Source organism: Diospyros lotus, chromosome 13 (genome assembly GCF_014633365.1).
Source record: "Diospyros lotus cultivar Yz01 chromosome 13, ASM1463336v1, whole genome shotgun sequence".
In the NCBI taxonomy this organism is placed as follows: domain Eukaryota; kingdom Viridiplantae; phylum Streptophyta; class Magnoliopsida; order Ericales; family Ebenaceae; genus Diospyros; species Diospyros lotus.
The window spans coordinates 19,529,526-19,551,345 of NC_068350.1; the positions used below are offsets into that span (position 1 = coordinate 19,529,526).

Here is a 21,820-nt window from a genome sequence, read left to right on the forward strand (position 1 = left end):
CAATAAGGAATCAAGAGGTGGTTGAGAGGGCAACACTCGTTGCAAACTGAGAAACCTCCTTGATATGGCTGAAAGGCCTCTCGTTTCTTATCATGACCTTTAATCCTTAAATGTTCTTCAAGCCTTGGGAGCTTTTCTTGAAGTCAACGGACCTTTTCGAGTCAAAATGCAAAAGCACATAATTAGATAGAAGAATTGAACCAAGTGGCCTCTTGGTTTTACATGGCCTCATGGTCAAAAATGCCCTTCAACCTCGAGAGCCTCCCTCAAAGTCAACAAATCCTTTTGAGATGTTCTTTGATTCGAATATTCCAAGAAGATAAGCAACAAGCTATTAAGAGACCTAATGTAACGCCTCATTTTTCGAGCGCGTTAAAACTCAAGACAATTCTGGGATAAAATTTTTTTTTCTTAAAACTATTGCTAATTCATATCACTCCTCATATATATCCCAAAATCTCCATTTATTTATTTTCAAAGAGAATCATCATAAACATCAAATGCGAAAACTAGAATTGAACATAATATCTTAATATTAATCATAAATCAGTTCTTACATCCTCATTAACAATAATTAAGATTATACATCATCATTTCTCAAAACATTCAGAATTCAAAATAGCAGAACTTAAATACATGGATTACATAACATACATTCAACTCATCATGCATTTTGCTAAATGCCATTTCATTCCTCATTCATCATCGTTTCTGCTATAATCTCCATCTGGAATGTTTGAATATTCCAGGGACAAAGCCCAAGTTAGATGATGAATCATCTAAGTAAGGAAACAAAATATTTAATGCTCGTGCATGTATGCAATGCATATAACATCATAACTCTCATATTTGGGTCGACTGCATCTTAAGATTACCCGACATTTTTCTAGTCTCCTTGTCAGACTGGGGTGTATGGGTGCACCCTTAGCAAAGCAACAACACCAGTACCTAATCCCAAACTCATGCAACTTATGACCGTGAATCTAATCATACAACTCATCATATGCATATTTCATAAATCAAAACATGTAAATGCAATCTACATGACATACTCATATCAAAGCATGACAACATGATAAGATCATTTACATAAAATCGTATTTTGGAAACGAATCACTTACAAACTAAATCCAGTTGGAAAGTACCACTTACCTTGCAAAAAGATAATTTTGCCCCTAGCGTAATTTTGCCTCAAAATTCGCGTTGGACTTCCAATCGTACTCAATTATGAACCTTGACATATTCTGGGCATCATAATTACTTAAGAAAATCAAATCTCTAATTTTCTTAATTTCTCTCATTTCCTCCATTATTTCCTCAAGATTATGAAATAAATAGCTTCTCATAAAATTTTCTCAATTTCTCTTCATAATAATTCCTAAAACAATATTCCTAAACCCTAGAAATTCCCTCATAATTTTCAGAATCCATGTTCTATTTATTTATCATTTTCTCTTTAATTTTCAACCATCTATTGCCTCAAAAATTCATAATAAATATCAATCATACATTTCTCTTCTAATTTCATTATAAAAAATTCTAAAATATCATTCTCATGTTTCTGAAATTTTTGAAGAAATTTTCAAAAATAACTCACCTTCCCACGGAGTAATTTGGTATTTTTTTATACTACGACGAAGTCTCGATTTGCATATCCCACAATGTCTTCTGTCATAAATTTTCATACAAACTACTAAATTTAGCCTATAGGATTTTTCTAAGAATTTTTTGATATTTTTCTCTATATTTTATTTTTTTCTATTTCTTTCTTTCTCTTTTTCAAATCTCTCTCTCACTCTCAAATCTTTCTTTCTTACAATATTTCTCTTTCTAATTCAAGTCCTACAACCTTTCAATTTCTCTTTCTATTTATAGAAGGTTGAATTAAGATTAGTATAATTATAATGACCCACTATCTTTAATTATTTTGTCACATTTCTTAATTATTTTTCACTAAATATCACTCAAAATATTTACTTATTTGTCTACACCCTATTTTGTCTCCCACATTTCTCAATTATTTCACCTATTATATTTGATTATTTGTCCACACCCTACATTGTCTCCCATATTTCTTAATTATTTCACCCATTATCTTTAATTATTTTGTCACATTTCTTAATTATTTTTCATTAAATCTCACCCATAATCTTTAATTATTTGTCTACACCCTACTTTGTCTCCCACATTTCTCAATTATTTCACCTATTATCTTTGATTATTTGTCCACATCCTACTTTGTCTCCCATATTTCTCAATTATATCACCCATTATCTTTAATTATTTTGTCACATTTCTTAATTATTTTTCACTAAATTTCACCCATAATCTTTAATTATTTGTCCACACTCTACTTTGTCTCCCACATTTCTCAATTATTTCACCATCTATCTTTAATTATTTTATCACCTTAATTATTTTTCATTAAATTTTCTTTTGAATAGATTATTCTTTCATTTAGTTCATTAATTTTAAGTCAATTTCCTTAGCCTAAGTAACTCTAAACCCATTTACTTAGCTCACTAATTTTAAGCCCATTTACTCAGGCTTTTCTTTTTCAACTTAGCCCACTAATTCTAAATCTATTAGTTTTCTCAATTATAATCTCTAATTGATATCAAATATCTTAAACACAAAAAAAAATAATTATTATTATTCTCAAAATATTAGGATATTACACATAATCCCACGAGGACTTTGAAATAATTGAGATAAAGAACCCTCCATGAGACATTTTACAATAAGTGTTATCCATTAGAATTGGAAGTCATCCCCAGCAATTCAAGTCTCAACCAAATTAAGAATAATCATTATAAGTGTTATCTATAAAGAATCATAATTTAATTAGGATTACTCCATATTCCTCTATAAATAAGAGACCTACCTCCTCATTTAGGTACACTCACTCTCATACTAGAATTCTACTTTTACGCTCAAGCACTCAAAGACAGACTTAAACAATGGAGGGTTTGCCAGGAAATAGTCTCTCGTGCCTCTCACAGTTTGTTGGTTTTGGCAGATCACTCAATTCTAGAAAGAGGGCACTCGATTCTCCGAGGGCAATAGGTTCTAGAGGGGGCAGTTGGTTCTCAAAGACCTTTCAGTTCTTTGGGGTCTCTCAGTTATTTTTGACCTCCCATTCATCAGCAAGCAACTACTCACCAATATCAGAAAGTTATCATCCATCATGGCCACTTGATCATTTTGGGCCTCTGATTAATTTGGAACTCTCAATCATCCTTGTCAAAAGAACAAGAGTATTTTTTTCCCCCCTTACAAATCTATTGTTGTATTTTGGCAACAACAACCTTAATAACCCTAAAATACATAAACTTCATCCTACATTGCAAATTGTTTTGAGGCATAATTAGTTAACTCATTGTGTTGTGATAGATAGTGTGACTACTTCTACTTGCTTAGCGTGCTAACTGCTAAATGGTAGAATGCAATGTGGGGCAAATGTTTTTTAAGTGTTTTATATTCACTGTTCATATCTTCATTAATTATTCAATGCAAAGATGCAAACCACAAATGTTGTGTTAATTACTATTCTTTTCCAGAATTTATATAATTAAAATTTGAAATGACTATTGGAATTGAGAACTGATCCAAACCAAGTTTTATTGGCTGGGTTAGTTCGATTCTACATGGGACATTATATTAAAATGTCGTTTCCCTCCTATTGAGTTGAAGCATTTTGAATTACAAGATAAGAAACACATAACTGCATGTATGTTTCACTCAATAGAAATACTATAATCATCCCAAACCTTAACTAGGAAAACTGGGCAGGCTTAGCAGATCTTCATACTTGTCTTCATTTAGGACTTGAGTGCTGAAAAATATAAGAATAAAGCAGCTCATTCCAAACATCAGGGACTCCAGGAATACACCAATGAACACAGTCTGCATAGCTTATGGGATTCGCCAATTGTTCTCTTGATAAACGCCCCCACAGTCTTCGATAGATCGATGTGTGCGCATCTTTTCGATACTCTGAAAGCTGTGTTATGTTAAGTATTTGAACCTTCAAGCCTCTTCTTGCCATCTTGTTGATTGCAGCTTCCACCATTCGCATCATTTTGGGTTCTGTTTCACTTTCATGATGCCCCTCTTCTGTGAATGGCTCTGTTTCATTGTAGCAATTTTCTCCCTTACCCTTTCCCCACCTTTCACCCCTACATTAATCATATATTGCACAGAACAAATTTTAGTACAACAGTAATGGATAGTTTGATCTTGTTCATATATATATATATATATCAATGTATACGTTTGTGACATGTTGAGTATAGAAAGTGAATCCTGAATTTTGGTTGAACTTACTGCAAAATACCTTTCGTGTGTAGGCGACATGCTAAGAAAATAAATCTGTGTCTTGGAACGATTTACTGGATCTCCAACCAATCTGACCATGTGGTTAGAACCATTTCAAAAGTGCGTAGCTTCTCGACTTCTTTGTAGATCCTGTTTGGGCTGTCGAATGATCGCCACCTGATCATTCTCCAAGAATTTAAATCAGGATGGATGAGAAAACATTCGCTTGTTTGATTGGAATGATGCAAGTAGAGAGACTCCAAATGGAAATGTTGCACTTACAGGACCTTAAATTTTGTCCGCCTCCACCACATATAAGAATTGAAGACAAGGATATCTGCATTTGTCCAATGCCTGGCATGGCTTTCGATTGCATTGGCTCTCAAGACCTGCTCGTCTGAGAAGTGATGGTGGACAGGATGATCGGAGATTGATTCCACAAGATATGGAGCCCAATAGTGGTCAACTGATGCATTGTATTCCTTCAACATTAATGGAGGACCCCTTTAAAGTCAAATAGTGGTTCCTTTGTTATTGTGGAATGAAAGGTGAGGATGGTGCTGCTTAGGAGAATGTTGCTTTTTATTTATCAAAAAAAAAAAAAAAAACAGAAGGATTATATATGAATATCTTGACTCACATTGATCTTGAAGTTGGTTAACGATCCATTCGGGGTCACGGATTTCAGAGCGGGGGAGATGGATGACTCGAGCAGGCAGACCATTGAAGCCCACTGGTTTCGGATCAATGAGTCCCCCACGAACACTAGCCTCTTGCCCCTTAGCCTCTCCAGCATTGCTATGGCATTAAACCTTATTATGCCATACAAAATTATGCTAAGATGACCAAGAAAGAAAAAAAATCAATTTCATAAACAGAAATGCGTCTATGAGAGAGAGAGAGAGAGAGAGAGAGACCTGGGAAGTTCACAGCCATTGGGCTGCCACCTCCAATACTGGTATTTTATATCCATCCGGCCGGATTTTTCACAAGCCACCCCATTGAACAATGAAACGAATGAGCAATGGTTCTCTTTGTACGGAGGATAAGACTTGTTGTCATATACCCATTTGCCCGAAAACAGATTGCAGTTTGATATTGACTTGGCTCGGCTTTTCTGAGTCTCCTGATCATCCACCCATCTTCTGCTTTCTATGGTGAAAGAAGCAACAAGGAGGAGCAAGATCGTGGCTAGAAGCGTGGCTAAAGAATTAAACTTGCCTCGAATTGTCAATGTTTAGCCAGAAATGAGGTTTGGCTTGTGCTTGTCATTTGACATTGCTCTTGCTTCAACTTTGATATTGTGATCAAAAAGCAGTTGCTCAACCATGTGGTTGCCTTACTACTACAACAGACACCCTTCTATTAGGCTACATCTTATCCATCTAAATTTTCATGTAAGAAATTGGAGTAATTTTTTTTACCTTTTTCTTTTGGTGCTCGAAACCGACCTAAATTTTCTTCTTTTATTGGATAACTGTATCCAGTCCAAGTTTCTCTGAAATTTCTTTTGTTGATCTCTATTAGGAGAGATTACTAATGCTACACTTGTAACGCTTGGGAAGGGTTAACAGTTTGTAGTTGAAAGCTTTAATTTAAATTATTTAAAGACTTAATTGAACTTTAATGAGGCTTTTAAACACTTTCAATTAAAAAGTCAAGAAGATGAAATTGAGAAGTAACAAATGAAAATTAAATAACTTATGCCAGAAAAGCAATAATAGTAATAATAATAAATGAAGTATGCAAGATTTGCAGGATTTACATCCTTCCACGTCTTGTCTGCAATTGTGAATGACAGGAGCTAGAGATTACTCGTCACTTGATCCACTCTAATTAATTTGCCTTGAAGTGTCGGATTCCTACTCTCAAGATTGCATTAAATCAAAATTCTGCCTCCTTTCCAAAGTCCTCTGGAACATCCCAAACAAAATGGGCTCTCTTTGGATTAGGTGGATCTATCATCACTATCTTTTTTTCTCATCTATATGGGAGCGGCCGACTAAGAAATATGACTCGGCTCTCTTTAAACGACTGCTGGATATTAGGGACATGATATGTCTTTGATAGGGGTTAGTTGTTGTAGCCATTTCTTTATGGGCTAGCTAGGTTCATGGGATTGATGTGTACCTTCCTACTGCATATGATTTTTTTCACCCTAAGAGTCAGATTAAGCCATGGGCATCAGTGGTCTGGAGCTTGTGCCTAGTGCCGAAGCATGCATTTATTCTCTGGCTATGTGTCAAATACAGTCTCTTGACAAGAGACAGGATCACATTTCTTAACATTGATCAGTTTTGCCCAATGTGCAATGCTGTGGAAGAATCAGTCCGTCATTTATTTTTTTAATGCCCCTTCAATTCGTTTGTTTGGGCCAGTATTAGGCACTGGCTTGGTCTTTCTAGATCGATGTTTACAGCTACTACGTGGATCCTCTTGGCCAAGCAAGCTAAAAGGAGTTGGCCTTGGCAGCACGATTTATTTTGTGTGGGACGCTCGCAACCGACTTATTTTTTAGGGCATGACCCCCAATAAAGAGAACATCATTAGTAGGATCAAAATATATGTATACAAAGTAATGTTTATCATGTATCCCTATGTTTTAGTTCATTTTGAATCTCTAGCTTTGGGTCGTATGTAATTGGCTCCATGCCTAGTTTTACTTGGGGTTGCCCAGTGCGTTCTTGTACAGTTTGTTCATATTTATACATATTTACCTTTCCGATCAAAAAACTTATGCTTCCTTAATGCAGCTGAATATTGTAAACCGTTCTTCTCATTAAAGACCTGCTAATGAAAATCTTCCCAGGATAGGTCTGTGAACTATCCTATAAGGACAAAGATGTAACCTGAAGGATCCGGGTAACTAATGAAAAACTGTCCTCAATTGCTGCTGTTAGAGGCAAAGGTCTCTGAGGTCTCTGTTCATAGTGCAATCGAGAACAAGAGATTAATTTGTGATCGAGAACAACAATTCTAATAACTTTGCAGTGATTGACTTCAATTTGAATGCTTGGTTACAATAGTTTAAGCCACTCTTAACTTATTAGCAGAGTTATTTTACAGTTGTGTCATAGCTCACTGGCCTAGAAGTTAAAACAAAAAGAAAAAGAAGAAAAAAGAAAAGTCTCATTACTTCTTGAAGAGGGATTTGATGAACTTGATGCAATTTGTTTGAATGCTTGTTGCAATAGTCATTAGTTTTGTTGAAATTTCCTCGCCATTTTAGTATTCTTGGGCACTCAAAGGAAATTACCCATATTTTATTAGGTCTTGCAGTTTACAAGCTTTTAAATTCTTCTTTCTTCAAGCAAATCCTGTAGCAGCTCTCTCAATTCAAATTTGTTATTTTGTTATAAAATTGAATGTTGTGCATTGATACACAAACCTTAGGGTATATACAAGAATGTTTCAATCACAGATTCACGATGAACAAAGAAACAGGAAGCCTCATCAATCATTCATGCATAATAGAATGGAAAGAACAGAAACGTAAGAGCAAAAGCAGACACAAGAATTTTTACCGTGGTTCACCCAAAATAGGGCTACGTCCACGTTGAGCTCTGGTATGGAAAGCTCACTACACTAACGATTGAATCAAAGAAATACACCCTTAGAAAATCCTCCCAATCTATCTGTACATACAGTGGTTCAAGAAACAAAAACTTGCCCAATAATCACTCAATACAGATTAAGAGGTAAAACCCTATCGAACCATATAACTTATGAAGCTATACAAACATTTACAGAGAATGAAAGAGAAAACGAGAGGCAAACCAGAAAACCCTAGGTCGAAGACGAAGGCTCTCCCTCTTCTCAAACCCTCTTCACTTTCTTTGATGATATTTTGTCTCTTTCATCTTAAATGTCTGAGCGGTCCATATCCCGAGGGGGAGATAAATAACGATGATGGAAGGCTGGGATCAAAGCCTCATAAAGTATAGATAAAGGGCTAGGATCAGATCGTGCAAGCACGATAAATATTCCAACAAAAAAGGAAGACGGGCAAGAGAGATTGAGAGGGCTAGATAGAGGTAACCGGGCGCCATTAGAGAGCAGCTGATGGTTGCCACGTGCTGCCCTCCAACGGCTTCCACATGGCATGCTGTGGTTGCTGCACGTGGCCCTCCAACAGCTTACTCTTAACAACATCGTTTGGAGCTTCACGGACAACAATCTCCACCTTGAAGCCCAAACAGAAGGTGATTCTGAAATTCTCACAATGTGCAGCATGCTACAATCCTTACCTTCATTGTTCTGGTTGATTTGATCAACCAATTCCCACGTGCAGCAAGTTCAAGCAGTGCTTGAACTTGGTTGCAACTAGAACTTTTGTTCCCATGTCAGCTGGGTTATCTTCTGTAGGCACCTTTAAAATACTCACAGTGCCATTAGCTATTAAATCTCTAACATAGTGATACTTTACCTCCACATGTTTGGTCCGTTCATGGTATACCGGATTTTTTGATAGGTGAATGGCACTTTGACTGTCTGAGAGGACTACCACTTTGCTTTGGAGCAAGTGGATATCTTTGATTAATCTTTGAAGCCATATAGCTTCCTTAAAGGCATCTGTCACAGCAACATATTTAGCCTCGGTGGTGGACAAAGCCACCAGAGGCTGAAGTTGGGATTTCCAGCTGATACAATTTCCACCCAAGGTGAAAAAATATGCAGTTGATGACTTCCTTGAATCCCTATCACCTGCAAAGTCAGAATCTACAAAACCCACAAGATCAAGAGTATCAAATCTCTTCTTATAGCACAGGCCAATGTCTATAGATCCATTAATATACCTTAACATATATTTCAATGCATCCCAATGAAGTTTCCCCGGATTTGACATATATCTACTAAGCAGAGATATTGAATATGCAAGATCAGGCCTAGAACTAATCATTGAATACATAACAGTTTCGATTGCATTGCCATAAGGGATATTTTCCATTTTAACTAATTCTGAATTGGTTGTAGGGCATTGAGATTTAGATAGGGCAAAGTGACCAGCTAAGGGAACTCCTACAGTTTTACAATTTTGCATACCAAATCTTTGAACAACTTTAATAAGATAGTCATGTTGATGAATTTTCAAAGTTGATTTACTTTTTTCTCTCTTTATTGTCATTCCTAGGATTTTCCTAGCAGGTCCTAGATCCTTCATATCAAAATTAGTGTTTAACATTAACTTTAATTCACTAATTTTATCTTTAGACTTACTTATTATCAGAATATCATCTACATACAGCAGTAGATAAACAGGAATGCCAGAGATAATGAAGTAAAAATAGTTATCATATTGACTTCTTTCAAAACCAATCCCTAGGATAAAGCTATCAAACTTTTTATACCATTGTCTTGGGGATTGTTTTAATCCATATAAAGATTTTTTCAGTAAGCATACATGTTCAGGATGAGTTTTATCAATATAACCAGTTGGCTGAACCATATAAATACATTCATCAAGATCACCATGCACGAAAGCTGTTTTAACATCTAATTGTTCTAATTCTAAATCAAATTGAACAACAACAACAAGCATCATGCGAATAGTCTTAAATTTTACTACATGTGAGAAAATTTCATTGTAGTCTATACCTTCCCTTTGTGTAAAACCCTTAACAACTAATCTAGCTTTATATCTAAAGGGGTCTGAGAGAGACATACCTTCCTTTAATTTGAACAGCCATTTGCACTGGATTAATTTCTGTTTCTGTGGTTTCTGGACCAATTTCCTGGTACCATTTACCTTGAGGGAGTTCATTTCCTCATCCATGGCTTGACGCCATTTAACACAGTCTTTGGAGCTGATAGCTTCCTCATATGAGGTTGGCTCACTGCTCCTCAATTCCTTTCCAGCAATTAAAGCGCAGTACACTAGGTCAGAGTAAGCATACCTTGTAGGGGGTTTAGAAACCCTCATGCTCCTATCGCGGGCTAACTGATAGCCACTGAGATCTTGGGATGAGCTATGATGCTCCACCTCAATCTCAGGTTCATTTTCTTGTTCCTCTTGATCATCATCATGATCAGAGGTGTTTTCATCATGGGATATAGGTAAGGTATCATTCGACTAATTTTGCTCAAGTGAGGCTGGGACAGCTGGCAGGTCATTACTTCCTGCTGGCTGCTCCACCTCAACCTGAGACCCCCCTAATACAACAAACTCCTCTAGGTTTTGCTGAGAGTTAGTTTCTTTTAGGTTGAAGGTCTTATAAGGGAAAACATTTTCATTAAAGATAAGATCTCTACCGATTATGATTTTGACTCCAGTAGATTCCCTATCCCATAACCTATATCCCTTGGTACTTTCTTGGTACCCAACAAGCACACATTTGATGAACCTAGGTTCAAGTTTACCTTCTGACTTATGAGCATAGGCTTCACAGCCAAATACTCTTAGGTAATTTAAATTTAGCTTCCTATCAGTCCATTTTTCCTCAGGGCATTTGAAATTTAAAATAGTAGACGGACTTATATTTACTAAATGGGCTGCAGTAGATAAAGCCTCATCCCAAAAAGACTTAGACATGTTAGATGTGAATAATAGGCACCTTACCTTTTCAAGTAGGGTTCTGTTCATACGTTCAGCTACCCCATTTTGTTGGGGAGTATTCCTAACTGTTTTATGTCTAAGTATACCATTATCATTACAAAAAGTATCAAAGGCTCTACTGCAGAACTCAAGGCCATTATCAGACCTAAGAGTTTTAATTTTCTTATCTATTTGATTTTCTACCATTGTTTTTCAAGTTTTAAATTTCTCTAAGGTTTGATCTTTTGATTTTAATAGAAATACCCATACCTTTCGAGTAAAATCATCTACAATAGATAGAAAATACTTGTTACCACCAAATGTGGGGACTCGAGAAGGCCCCCATAGGTCAGCATGAAGATATTCCAAGCATGCCTTTGCCAGGTGAGTTCCCTTATGGAAACTCAGCCTGTGTTGCTTACCCAAAACACATGGTTCATAAAAGTCGAGGGACCCAACATGCACTGTTCCAAGGTAGCCTTGGTTTGACAGTGCCTGAAGACCTTTCAGGCTCATATGGCCAAGTCTCAGGTGCCATAGATCTGTCTTATCAGTATTAGCTATGTAAGTAGAATGAATGTTAACAGGGGAAGAATAACAACCATTCAAAATGTACAAGCCATTTTTCTTAGTCCTAGAAAAAATAAGATTATCATCTTTAAAAACATGCAGGAAACCGTTCTCTACTCTATATGAATAACCTAATTCATCAAGTGTGCCAAGAGATATTAGATTTCTTTTTAAGCCTGGTACATACCTTACATCAGTTAAGATTCTAATTTTATTGTCATGCAATTTTAAAGATATGCTACCTATACCTTAAACACTACATGACTGATTATTACCCATGTATACAGTACCAGTTTCCTCTGATTAAAATTTTGAAACCATTCTTTATTTGGGCACATATGAAAAGAACAACCAGAATCCATTACCCATTCATGTTCAGCAGATAAACAAGATACATTAAGTACTTCAGCTAAACAATTAGAGGTTCCTACATTTACATTTGTATTTTCCCCCCTGTTTTTGTTTCTTAATGAAATCATAGCAATACTTCTTAATGTGACCCTCCTTTCCGCAGTGATAACATTTCCATTTTTGTTTACCCTTCTTGTCTTTCTTCTTACCCTTTTGCCCTGACCCATTAGTGTGATCATTGTTACAGGTAAATGATTTTTTCTCATTCTTACTCTTCACAAACAAATTATTTCCAGACCTTTTAGATGTTCCTAGTTCCAGTTCTCTAGCTTTAATACCCGAGATAACAAGGTCTAGACTAAGAACAATGCCAATATACCTTAATGCATGCTTTACTACATCATAGTCATTAGGTAAAGAATTTAACAGAATCATAGCTTCACTTGTGTCACCTAATGCTTGATCAGTACCTCTAAGCAATAATGCAAGTCTAGTGAATTCGTCTATGTTTTCATCCATTGACTTAGATGTATTCATTTTGAAATTAAACAACATGCCTTTTAAGTATACTAAATTAGGTGCAGATATAACAGAGTATAGAGAATCTAATTTATTCCATAAATCAATAGGATTAGACATACCATCTACCTTGCGTATGACAGTGTCACCAAGGTGAAGGAAAATGAGGTTGAATGCCTCTTCTCTTACCTCATGGGTCCTTTCAAGCTGATCAGGTGACCATTTTCGGTCATCAGCTTCCAGTGCTATTAGCACCTTATGATGAGAGAGCAGAACTCTCATTTTCTTCTTCCAGCTCCCAAAATCGCCTTTGCCATCAAATATTCCGATTTCAAATCAAGTAGACATTATCTTCGTCTTGCACGAAGTTAGCCTAGGTGGCTCTAGACACTGATGAAAATTAACACAGCAAACTCCTGCTGACAAAAGGTTCTCAGAGAAACCCTAGACCACCCGCCAATAGATGACAACCCTAGAGATGAAATAGACTGACCGATTGACCTTGCAAACCCTAAGCGCCGATTTTAAAAACACGGCTCTGATACCACTGTTGTGCACTGATACACAAACCTTAGGGTATATACAAGAATGTTTCAATCACAGATTCACGATGAACAAAGAAACACGATGAACAAAGAAACACGAAGCCTCAACAATCATTCATGCATAACAAAATGGAAAGAACAGAAACGTAAGAGCGAAAGCAGACACAAGAATTTTTACCGTGGTTCACCCAAAATAGGGCTACGTCCACGTTGAGCTCCAGTATGGAGAGCTCACTACACTAACGATTGAATCAAAGAATACACCCTCAGAAAATCCTCCCAATCTCTTTGTACATACAGTGGTTCGAGAAACAAAAACTTGCCCAATAATCACTCAATACAAATTAAGAGGCAAAACCCTATCGAACCATATAACTTATGAAGCTATATAAACATTTACAGAGAATGAAAGAGAAAGCGAAAGGCAAACCAGAAAACCCTAGGTCGGAGATGAAGGCTCTCCCTCTTCTCAAACCTTCTTCACTTTCTTTGATAATATTTTGTCTCTTTCGTCTTAAATGTCTGAGCGGTCCATATCCCGAGGGGGAGATAAATAGCGATGATGGAGGGATGGGATCAAGCCTCATAAAGTATAGATAAAGGGCTAGGATCAGATTGTGCAAGCACGATAAATATTCCAACAGAAAAGGCAGACGAACAAGAGAGATTGAACGGGCTAGATAAAGGCAACCGGGCGCCATTAGAGAGCAGCTGATGGTTGCCACGTGCTGCCCTCCAACAGCTGCCACATGGCATGTTGTGGTTGTTGCATGTGGCCCTCCAACAGCTTATTCCTAACGACATCGTTTGGAGCTTCACGGACAACATTGATCATTGTAAAAAATAAAAGATGTAAGCATAGAGGAGCTCGTTCCAAATGTCAGGCACTCCCGGAATGCACCAGTTTACACAATCAGCATAGCTACTAGGATTTGCTAACTCTTCGCTTGTCACGTGCTTCCATTCCTTCTTGTAAATTGATGTGTGAGCATTTTTCCAGTACCCTGAAAGCTTGGTTATGTTGAGTAGTTGCACCTTCAGTCCTCTTCTTCCCAATTCATCGACCGCTGCCCCCAATGCCCGAGCCATTTCAAGATCTGATTCACTACTTCCTCGATATCCCTCTCCTGAAATTGGCTCTTTCTCATTGTAACAATTTTTGCCACTAGTCCTGCCCCATTTTTCACCCCTGCAATTCATAACTCACTTAACAAATCCTCCTTCTAATATGGTTTCTCGTAAAATAGTTAATGTGCAACACATAGTTGTCAAAACTATTCGATGAATCATCCAAATACGTTCTCTTTACAATTTGTAATCTAATTTTGGAGAGAGCCATACCTTTCGTGCATTTGTGACATGCTCACAAAATATAATTTGGTCCGGGTGCGATTTGCATGAACATCTAACCAGGTCTTCAAAGCTATCTCATATGCTCGTCCCATATCGACTTCTTGGTAGATTCCAGCAGTGCCATCAGATGATCCCACCTAATGAATTCAAGAACTGTATAATGACATATTCCATGAAGAGTTTCTGACCTCTAGATCAAAGTTTTGAATGCATTCTTATTGTTCAAATGTGTACTTACAAAACCTTAAGTTTCAGCATTCTCCACCAAGCGTACGAGTTGAAGATGAGTATATCTGCATCAGTCCAATATCTGGCATGCTTTTCGATTTCCCGGACCGTCGCCTTTTGTTCTGTTGACAAGTGATGGAAAACAGGGTGATCAGAGCTTGATTCCACTAGAAATGGTGCCCAGTATTGCTCAATTGAAGCATTGTATTCCTTCACTGATTAACCAACAGTTTCAGAGTCCATTTTCAAATTACAAGGTTTTGTTATTTTGGACAAATGGAAGGTTACAATCAACTTCCTTCGAAAATTTTCTTGGTTTTGGATAGCATTTTTGGTGAACAAAATATTGACTCACCTTGGCATGGAAGATGGCTAAGGAGACATTGGTACACACAGACCTGAGGGCAGGAGGGATAGATGACTCGAGCAGGTAGATCATGGAAGCCCACTGGTTCCTGATCACTGAATCCCCGACGAGCATGAGCCTCTTATCCCTTAGGCTCTCCAGCATTGCTATGGCATTAAACCTTGTTACAAATAAACAAGAAAATTTCCTTCGACACATGAAAGACAGAGCCAAATATAAACCTTATAATCATCTGCTTTTTGTGTGTGACAAAGAGATCAGAGGTTACCTTGGAAGATCACAGCCACGAGGCTGCCACCTCCAGTTTTGGTAGTCCAAATCCTTTCGCCCTGCCTTCTCACAGGCGACGCCGTCAAACTGGAAGAAGCAATGCTGCTCTTTGTACAGAGGATAGGACTTATTATCATATACCCATTGCCCTGAAAACAAGTTGCAGTTTGACAACGAGCCGCCATGGTCTTCTTTTGAATTCTGATCATCTAGGAATCTTCCACTTTCTCTACTTATGTAAACAATGTAAAGAACCAAGACTGCAACAAAAAGAGGCATTATTACAGAATGAACTCTCCATTTTAATCTTCTTGTTTTGACAACGAGCTGCCATGGTCTTCTTTTGAATTCTGATCATCTAGGAATCTTCCACTTTCTCTACTTATGTAAACAATGTAAAGAACCAAGACTGCAACAAAAAGAGGCATTATTACAGAATGAACTCTCCATTTTAGTCTTCTTGTTTTGGTTACTTTCTGATTTGTGCTTGCCATTAATTCAAGGAATTTTGCTTTTGCTTGTTGTTTGGTAGTAAATAAAAGCAATGAAAACCATAATGTTGGACAATTGTAACCAACAGAAAGGGAATGTGTTGTGATATAATTTGTTTGTTAATTAACGACGATGTCCTTTCAGTTTGAATAATAGAATCATCATCTTTTCCTTCTAAACTTTCTGGTAAGTTTTCATTCATTTTTGGAACTAAATACTGAAATCCAAGTAATATTTCTCAGTCTATTCACACACACACACACACACACAAGTATAATTGATGGTTCCATTCTATTTTTCGTTGCTTTAAAGCTAACCCTTCTGTTTTCCTCCTAGACTAAATAGGTGGAACTAGCATTACAGACGTGTAACGAATAACAAAAAATAATTAAACTTTCAAAGGGTCCTGAAAATGTTGTTTAAATTCAATAAATATTATCTGTGTCATTTAAGTCTCCATTAAGAAGACTTGAATTTGAAATTAATGGTTGAAGTTCCGTTCAATATATAATCAAGACAATGGTGAAACTTCCATTGAACCACCAAAAAATAAATCCATAATCTGCTAAATTGAACACAACAGCCAGATGAGGCTACTACAACTAATAATTACGAATGACTTAAAAAACACTTGACCTAATTCCAAACCTTCTGCATACACACAATATAATCTTATATACTAAAATCAAATGAATTCAGTTCTGAAGAATGTATGATTGGAGAAGCTCATTCCATACATCTGGGACCCCGGGAAGGCACCAATGGGTACAATCTGCATAGTTTCTGGGGTCCGATAACTGCTTCTTAGTTAAAGGGCGCCATAGCTTCCTGTAAATTGATGGATGGCCGTCTTTCCGGTACTCTGAAAGTTGTGTTATATTCAGCATTTGCATCTTCAAACCCTTTTCTTGCAATTTGGAAACCATGGCTTCTACTGCACGCATCATTCTAGGGTCTGATCCATGTTTCCCTCGAAACCCCTGGATCGATATTGGATTAGTTTCATTTAAGCAAGTCTGATGTCTCTGCATGCCCCATTGTTCGGCCCTTCATGCAGTTAATGTTGAGAATCATCAGTGGCATGCACTAAACAAAATCGTTTTCAAAGATATATTGTAAGTAGAAGTTAGGCTACGAGTATAACTTACTGATGGTGAGTGGCTGACATGCTAACGTAAAACAGTTGCACTTTGGAACGGTTGACGTTGATGTCCAACCAGTTTGACAAAGTCTTCAGAGCCATCTTGTAGCACCTGAAGGCGTCGACTGCCTTGTAGGCTTTATTAGGGCTTTCAAATGATCCTTTCCTGATCATATATAGTCCAACAAAAACCAACTTACTCTTGCAGATCTTTATATTGATAGGAGAACAATAAAATATTCTCATATTATAAAAAAAAAAAAAAAAACTATAATTTATCCAGGTCTTCAATTTTAGACCCAATTTTTATTTTTTTAGAAAAGTACGTATCATACTTTTATTTAGGTTAAATTATATTTGTTGTCGCTCAAACACAACAATACAATTGTAATGAGGGATTGATTTTCAAGTTCCAAGAATTCTGCAAAACGAGAAATAATTAGAGGGCACAAGACGTTCTCTGTGCAAACACAAAAGTTATTAGAGAGCTATTTTGCATGATAAAAGTGTGTTACTTAAGAGAAGTGTGCAAACACAAAAGGATTTCTAACTTTTCAAGATTGGCACAGATCCTGTTTATCTCTATCCACCACAAAATTTTCAGAAAAGCTATAGGAACTATTTACTGGACAAGCTTGGAGGCTCTGGGAGCCTCAATCGACAAAGTCTCCTGGGCTTTTGGGAGATTCATGGGACTGTTGATGTCAAGTCCCTCCTCACTCTCATCTGTTCCCGACTGCTTAAGATCTCATGTCAATCATTTTAAAATTTTTAGATACTTGATTTTTCTATTAATTTTCCACAGACAATACCAATTATTATCACTCAAACACAATGATATAATTTGTAATGAGGGCTTTGTCTTTAAAGCTCCAAGAATTCTGCAAAACAAAAAAGGCACATATCATTTGCAATGCAAATATTTTGATGCTTAAGTTAGATCATTAGAACGGATTCTCCTTTATTTATAGTTAAAATAATTGGAAACTGATAAGGACTCATGACTTTTCGGGATTGGCATGAATTCATTTATTTCTGTTCATTACACAATTTTTGAAAAAGATCTTGGAGATATGTTTACAAGTCTCTATTATAGGAATACCCTATTGAAGACTCCAGACCTTGCAAAACTCTCTTAGAGTGTCTTAGTCCTCTATCATGAGAGTCACCTAGGAACCTTTTTATCTAAGAAAGTCTATTGAACGTTTATTTTGTGTCTTTTTTCTTTCTTGCCCCTTATGCTTTGCTCTTAGCTTTTGGGCTTGAGCTTTATGACCTTCATAAATGGGCCTAAGCCCTTATCTAAATCAATATTGCTAGTCTCTAAACTTTGCATTCTATAAAAAATTGCTCATTGTATTTTAATTTTTGTTACTAATCAGTAAATTTTATTTTTTGTTAAAATTTAATTTCTCTTTTAATTTTTCATCAAATTCTATTAATAAAAACTAGTGTAATATAAATTAATTAATATAACCTCCAAAATCCCTTGATTATGTAATTTAGATTAATTTTAACATCAAGAGATATTAGGGTTTATATCAATGTATATCACATCAGCTTTAATTTGTTAACAAAAATTGATTGAAAATCAAGAAAAGAACTACATTTTAACAAAAAGAAAAATTCAATATCCGTAGTGATTAAAATCAAAGTAAAATGACTAGTTTATTATAGAATGCAAAATTTAGGGATAATAATGTAATTTACCCTTTTTTTATTTAATTTTAGTTATGACCTTCCATTTGTCCCTATTAAATATTATTATTGATATGAACAATGATGTGAAAAATATATCTCCTATTATACTCTTTTTAGTTTTTTTTGTGTATTGTTATTCATTTTTTTAATCAATTTTTTGGCATTTTATACAATGGCGGAAATAATTGACTTGCTATGTCACACTTTAATAGCAATATCTAACAAGAAAAATGATGGTCTATAATTAGAAAACTAAATAAGAATAAGATACTACTATTGAGAAAAAGTAAAATTTTAATATATAAAATTAAAAACAAACTTAAAACCCAATCTATTTTAGTAATTAAGCCAACTAAATAGTGAAAAGAAGAGTTTGGTGGACATAATGATGAGAATGCACTTACAAGAGCTTCAATTTTGGGGTTCTCCACCAGAGATAGGAGTTGAATACAAGTATATCAGCATCACCCCAATGCCTAGCATGCTTTTTAATGGATTTAATTCTGACAATTTGGTCCCAGAAAGAATGATTTGATGGGTTATCAGCGTTTGATTCCACTAGCAATGGAGACCAGTAGAAGTCGATCGACACATTGTATTCCTGCATGCATTGCATTAGCCAACAGTCAGCCATTAATTCCATCAGAAGGTGACAATATTGAAGAATATTATGTAATTGGAAATTAATATTATTTCTACACTAATTTTGATATTTTAATATGACATTAATTTAGAAAATTATCAAAAATGTCAAATTTTAGTGTCTAAGTAACATTTTTGATAGTGTTAATTCTTTTTTTTTTTTTCTTTTTTCATGGACTTATAAATAGCTGTTATATTTTGAAAAGAAAAGTATTAGCATGCTTGTGTAAACAAAGAGAACACATCTCCACAAGGGATCAAATGTAGGACACAACATGCTCTAATAAAACGCATAGCCAAACTAGCCCTAATTGACATGCTTGCTGGGACTTTTGTCACGAAGAAAGCCCCAAAATACAACATAAGAATCCCAACAGTAATTAAACTAACAAAGCTAAAATAAAACCACTAAATATTTTGGTGCTAAATTTGGTAACTCAAGCAACTTTAGTAACCTATAAATGTTGTAAAGGGCGGAAAACAATAATAATTCCTATTTCATATATAATGAAAGGAAACGTTCACTGGGCATTAATTTTCATTAACTTGTATTTATTTTGGTTCATTGGTAAAACATTAATATCATATTCAAAAGTATATATAACCGATTTTCTTTATTCGTTACATTATGTTCCAAAGGGGCATAATGTAACGCTTGAAGGAAAGAGTAGTGGTACATAAAAATTCTATTCTATATCAATTAATATAGCATTACCCACCTTGCAAAATGTAATATAAGTTATATAAGAATTGTTATTAAAAGATTTCACTTATTATTACAATATTTTAATTATATATATATATATATTTAAAAAAAATACTTTACTAAGGTCATTAAAGCATGCAAGTAATTTATTTTTTTATAGAAGGTTGGTTGGTTAGAAGGAAGGAAGGAAGGAAGGAGTTTTTTACTCACAGTGGCCTTGAAAGTGTACAAAGAGGAATTCGATTTCCTGTATTTGAATGGTCGAGGAATTGACGACTCGAGGAGACATATCATTGAGACCCATTGGTTTCTGTTTATGGAATCCCCAACGAACACCAGCCTCTTCCCCCTCAGCCTCTCCAGCAGCGCTTTGGCATTAAACCTATACATACAGACATGCATATATATATATATATAATCAAACATGAAACCAATTATATATCCAAATCCCCAAAACACAGTAAACTATTCATCATAGCCTCATGCTAAACCTAAATTTCATGCACAATAAAATAACATTGCATTTGCTTTGCCTAACCCCAAGAGTTAGCTCTTTAATAAAAACTTGTAATTATCTCCTCACTATCAGAGTTTAAATTTGCTTAGTGCGTATGTATCGGACAGAGAAAGGGAGAGAGTGAGAGAGAGAGAGAGAGGACCTTGGGAGATCACAGCCATGGGGCTGCCACCTCCAATGCTGATAGCTCAAGTCCTTCCGGCCATACTTCTCGCAAGCCAAATCATCATACATGAAGCGGCACTCTCGGTCTTTATACAGAGGGTAGGAAAGATTATCGAAAACCCAGTGGCCAGAAAACAAATCGCAGGCTGGCGACGGCGGCGGCGGCGGAGGAGGCGGAGGCGGAGGCGACGGCAGAGGAGGCGGCGGCGGCATTGCCGGCGATGAGACAGGAGCCACATTGTGGCTCTTGTTCGTCGTCCGATGGTCCACAACCGTTGCGGGGCAACCTGTGGGGTGGTGATAAACGGCGAGGGTTACGAGGACAGCGCCGAGAGCTATGAAAAGGCTCTGAGACGTCCATCTGATCAGGCGAGAACCTGCGCGGGCCATTTTTCTTCTCTTTGCCATTGATTCCCTCTCTCTCTGTCTCTCTCTCTGTGTTCTCTGCCCTTTGGTTTTATGTGTTGCGCCCTCCCGGCTTCTCTTCCCTTCCCTTCTTATGAACTCTCTCTCTCTCTCTCTCTCTCTCTCACACACACACACACACACACACACAATGAATTCATTCAAATTGGTTGACCAGTCTTACTCTCTCACACAAACACAATGAATTCATTCATATATGTAATTGGTTAACCTGTCTTCCATCACCGAGTAGTTTTTGGTTTGTTGGGAGAAAATTTGTAGTAAAAATTAGAACAATAGAACAATAATTATGGAAAAAAAAAAGTTTTATTAATTAATAGTCAATTGAATTATAAAGACGTTCATTAAATTAAATCCAACCTATGTAATATTAGAGAAATAAAAAGTCAAAAGAAACCAGCAGTAGTAGAACTTTGTTGGATTTCTCTGTCCAAATAACCAACTGCTTCGATAAAAGGAGAACCCATTAGGTTCCTTCGTCAAAGTCTAAAGAGAATTATAAATCTCCATTGGCTTGAAAATAGAAGCGATTGTCGCTGAACTCCATTCTTAGGTTCAATTTGTAAAGACGTTCTCTAAAAATCAAATGCTATCTACACTATAAGAAAAATGCATTTTAGCGACGAAATTTAGTGATAGAATTATTCTGTCGCTAATTAGCGACGGATAGCGACAGAATTTCAGTCGCTAATTTTTTTAAATATTTTTTAAATTTAACGACGAAATTAGCGACGAAAATCCAATCACTAAAAATAAAAAATATTAAATACAAAACATTAAAATTTAGCGATGGGCTCAACCCTGTCCCTAAAAAATAAAAAATATTAAATAAAAAAATTAAAATTTAGTGACGGGATCAACCCCATCGCTAAAAATTAAAAAAATAATTCAAATTTAGCGATAGACTCGACCTGTCGCTAAAAACTTAAAAAAATAAATAAATAATTCAAATTTAGTGACAGAGTCAACCTGTAGCTA

At 36.1% G+C, this 21,820-nt stretch overlaps 1 protein-coding gene and 1 pseudogene across 1 annotated transcript; both read right to left on the bottom strand.

Moving 5' to 3' along the window:
• Positions 1-13,665: 13,665 nt before the first annotated feature.
• On the bottom strand, positions 13,666-15,331 carry LOC127788100 (protein trichome birefringence-like 34; annotated as a pseudogene).
• A 677-nt stretch (positions 15,332-16,008) lies between these two features.
• Positions 16,009-21,000, bottom strand: LOC127788309 (protein trichome birefringence-like 34). Its single transcript, XM_052316443.1, has 5 exons — positions 20,394-21,000; positions 19,945-20,116; positions 18,791-18,987; positions 16,693-16,851; positions 16,009-16,591 (listed from the first exon to the last, which is right to left on the bottom strand). The coding sequence occupies exons 1-5, from the start codon at positions 20,822-20,824 to the stop codon at positions 16,240-16,242; spliced, it is 1,311 nt and encodes a 436-aa protein (XP_052172403.1). The 5' UTR covers positions 20,825-21,000; the 3' UTR covers positions 16,009-16,239.
• Positions 21,001-21,820: the final 820 nt, after the last annotated feature.

Bases quoted from the DNA above. Each gene is read 5' to 3' on its own strand.
- LOC127788309 (XM_052316443.1), bottom strand. From the start codon at position 20,824: ATGGCAAAGAGAAGAAAAATGGCCCGCGCAGGTTCTCGCCTGATCAGA. The intron at 20,117-20,393 runs GTCCTCTCTCTC...CTGTATGTATAG, and splicing joins CATGGCTGTGATCTCCCAAG to GTTTAATGCCAAAGCGCTGC. The intron at 16,592-16,692 runs GTAAGTTATACT...AACTGCATGAAG, and splicing joins ATGTCAGCCACTCACCATCA to GGCCGAACAATGGGGCATGC.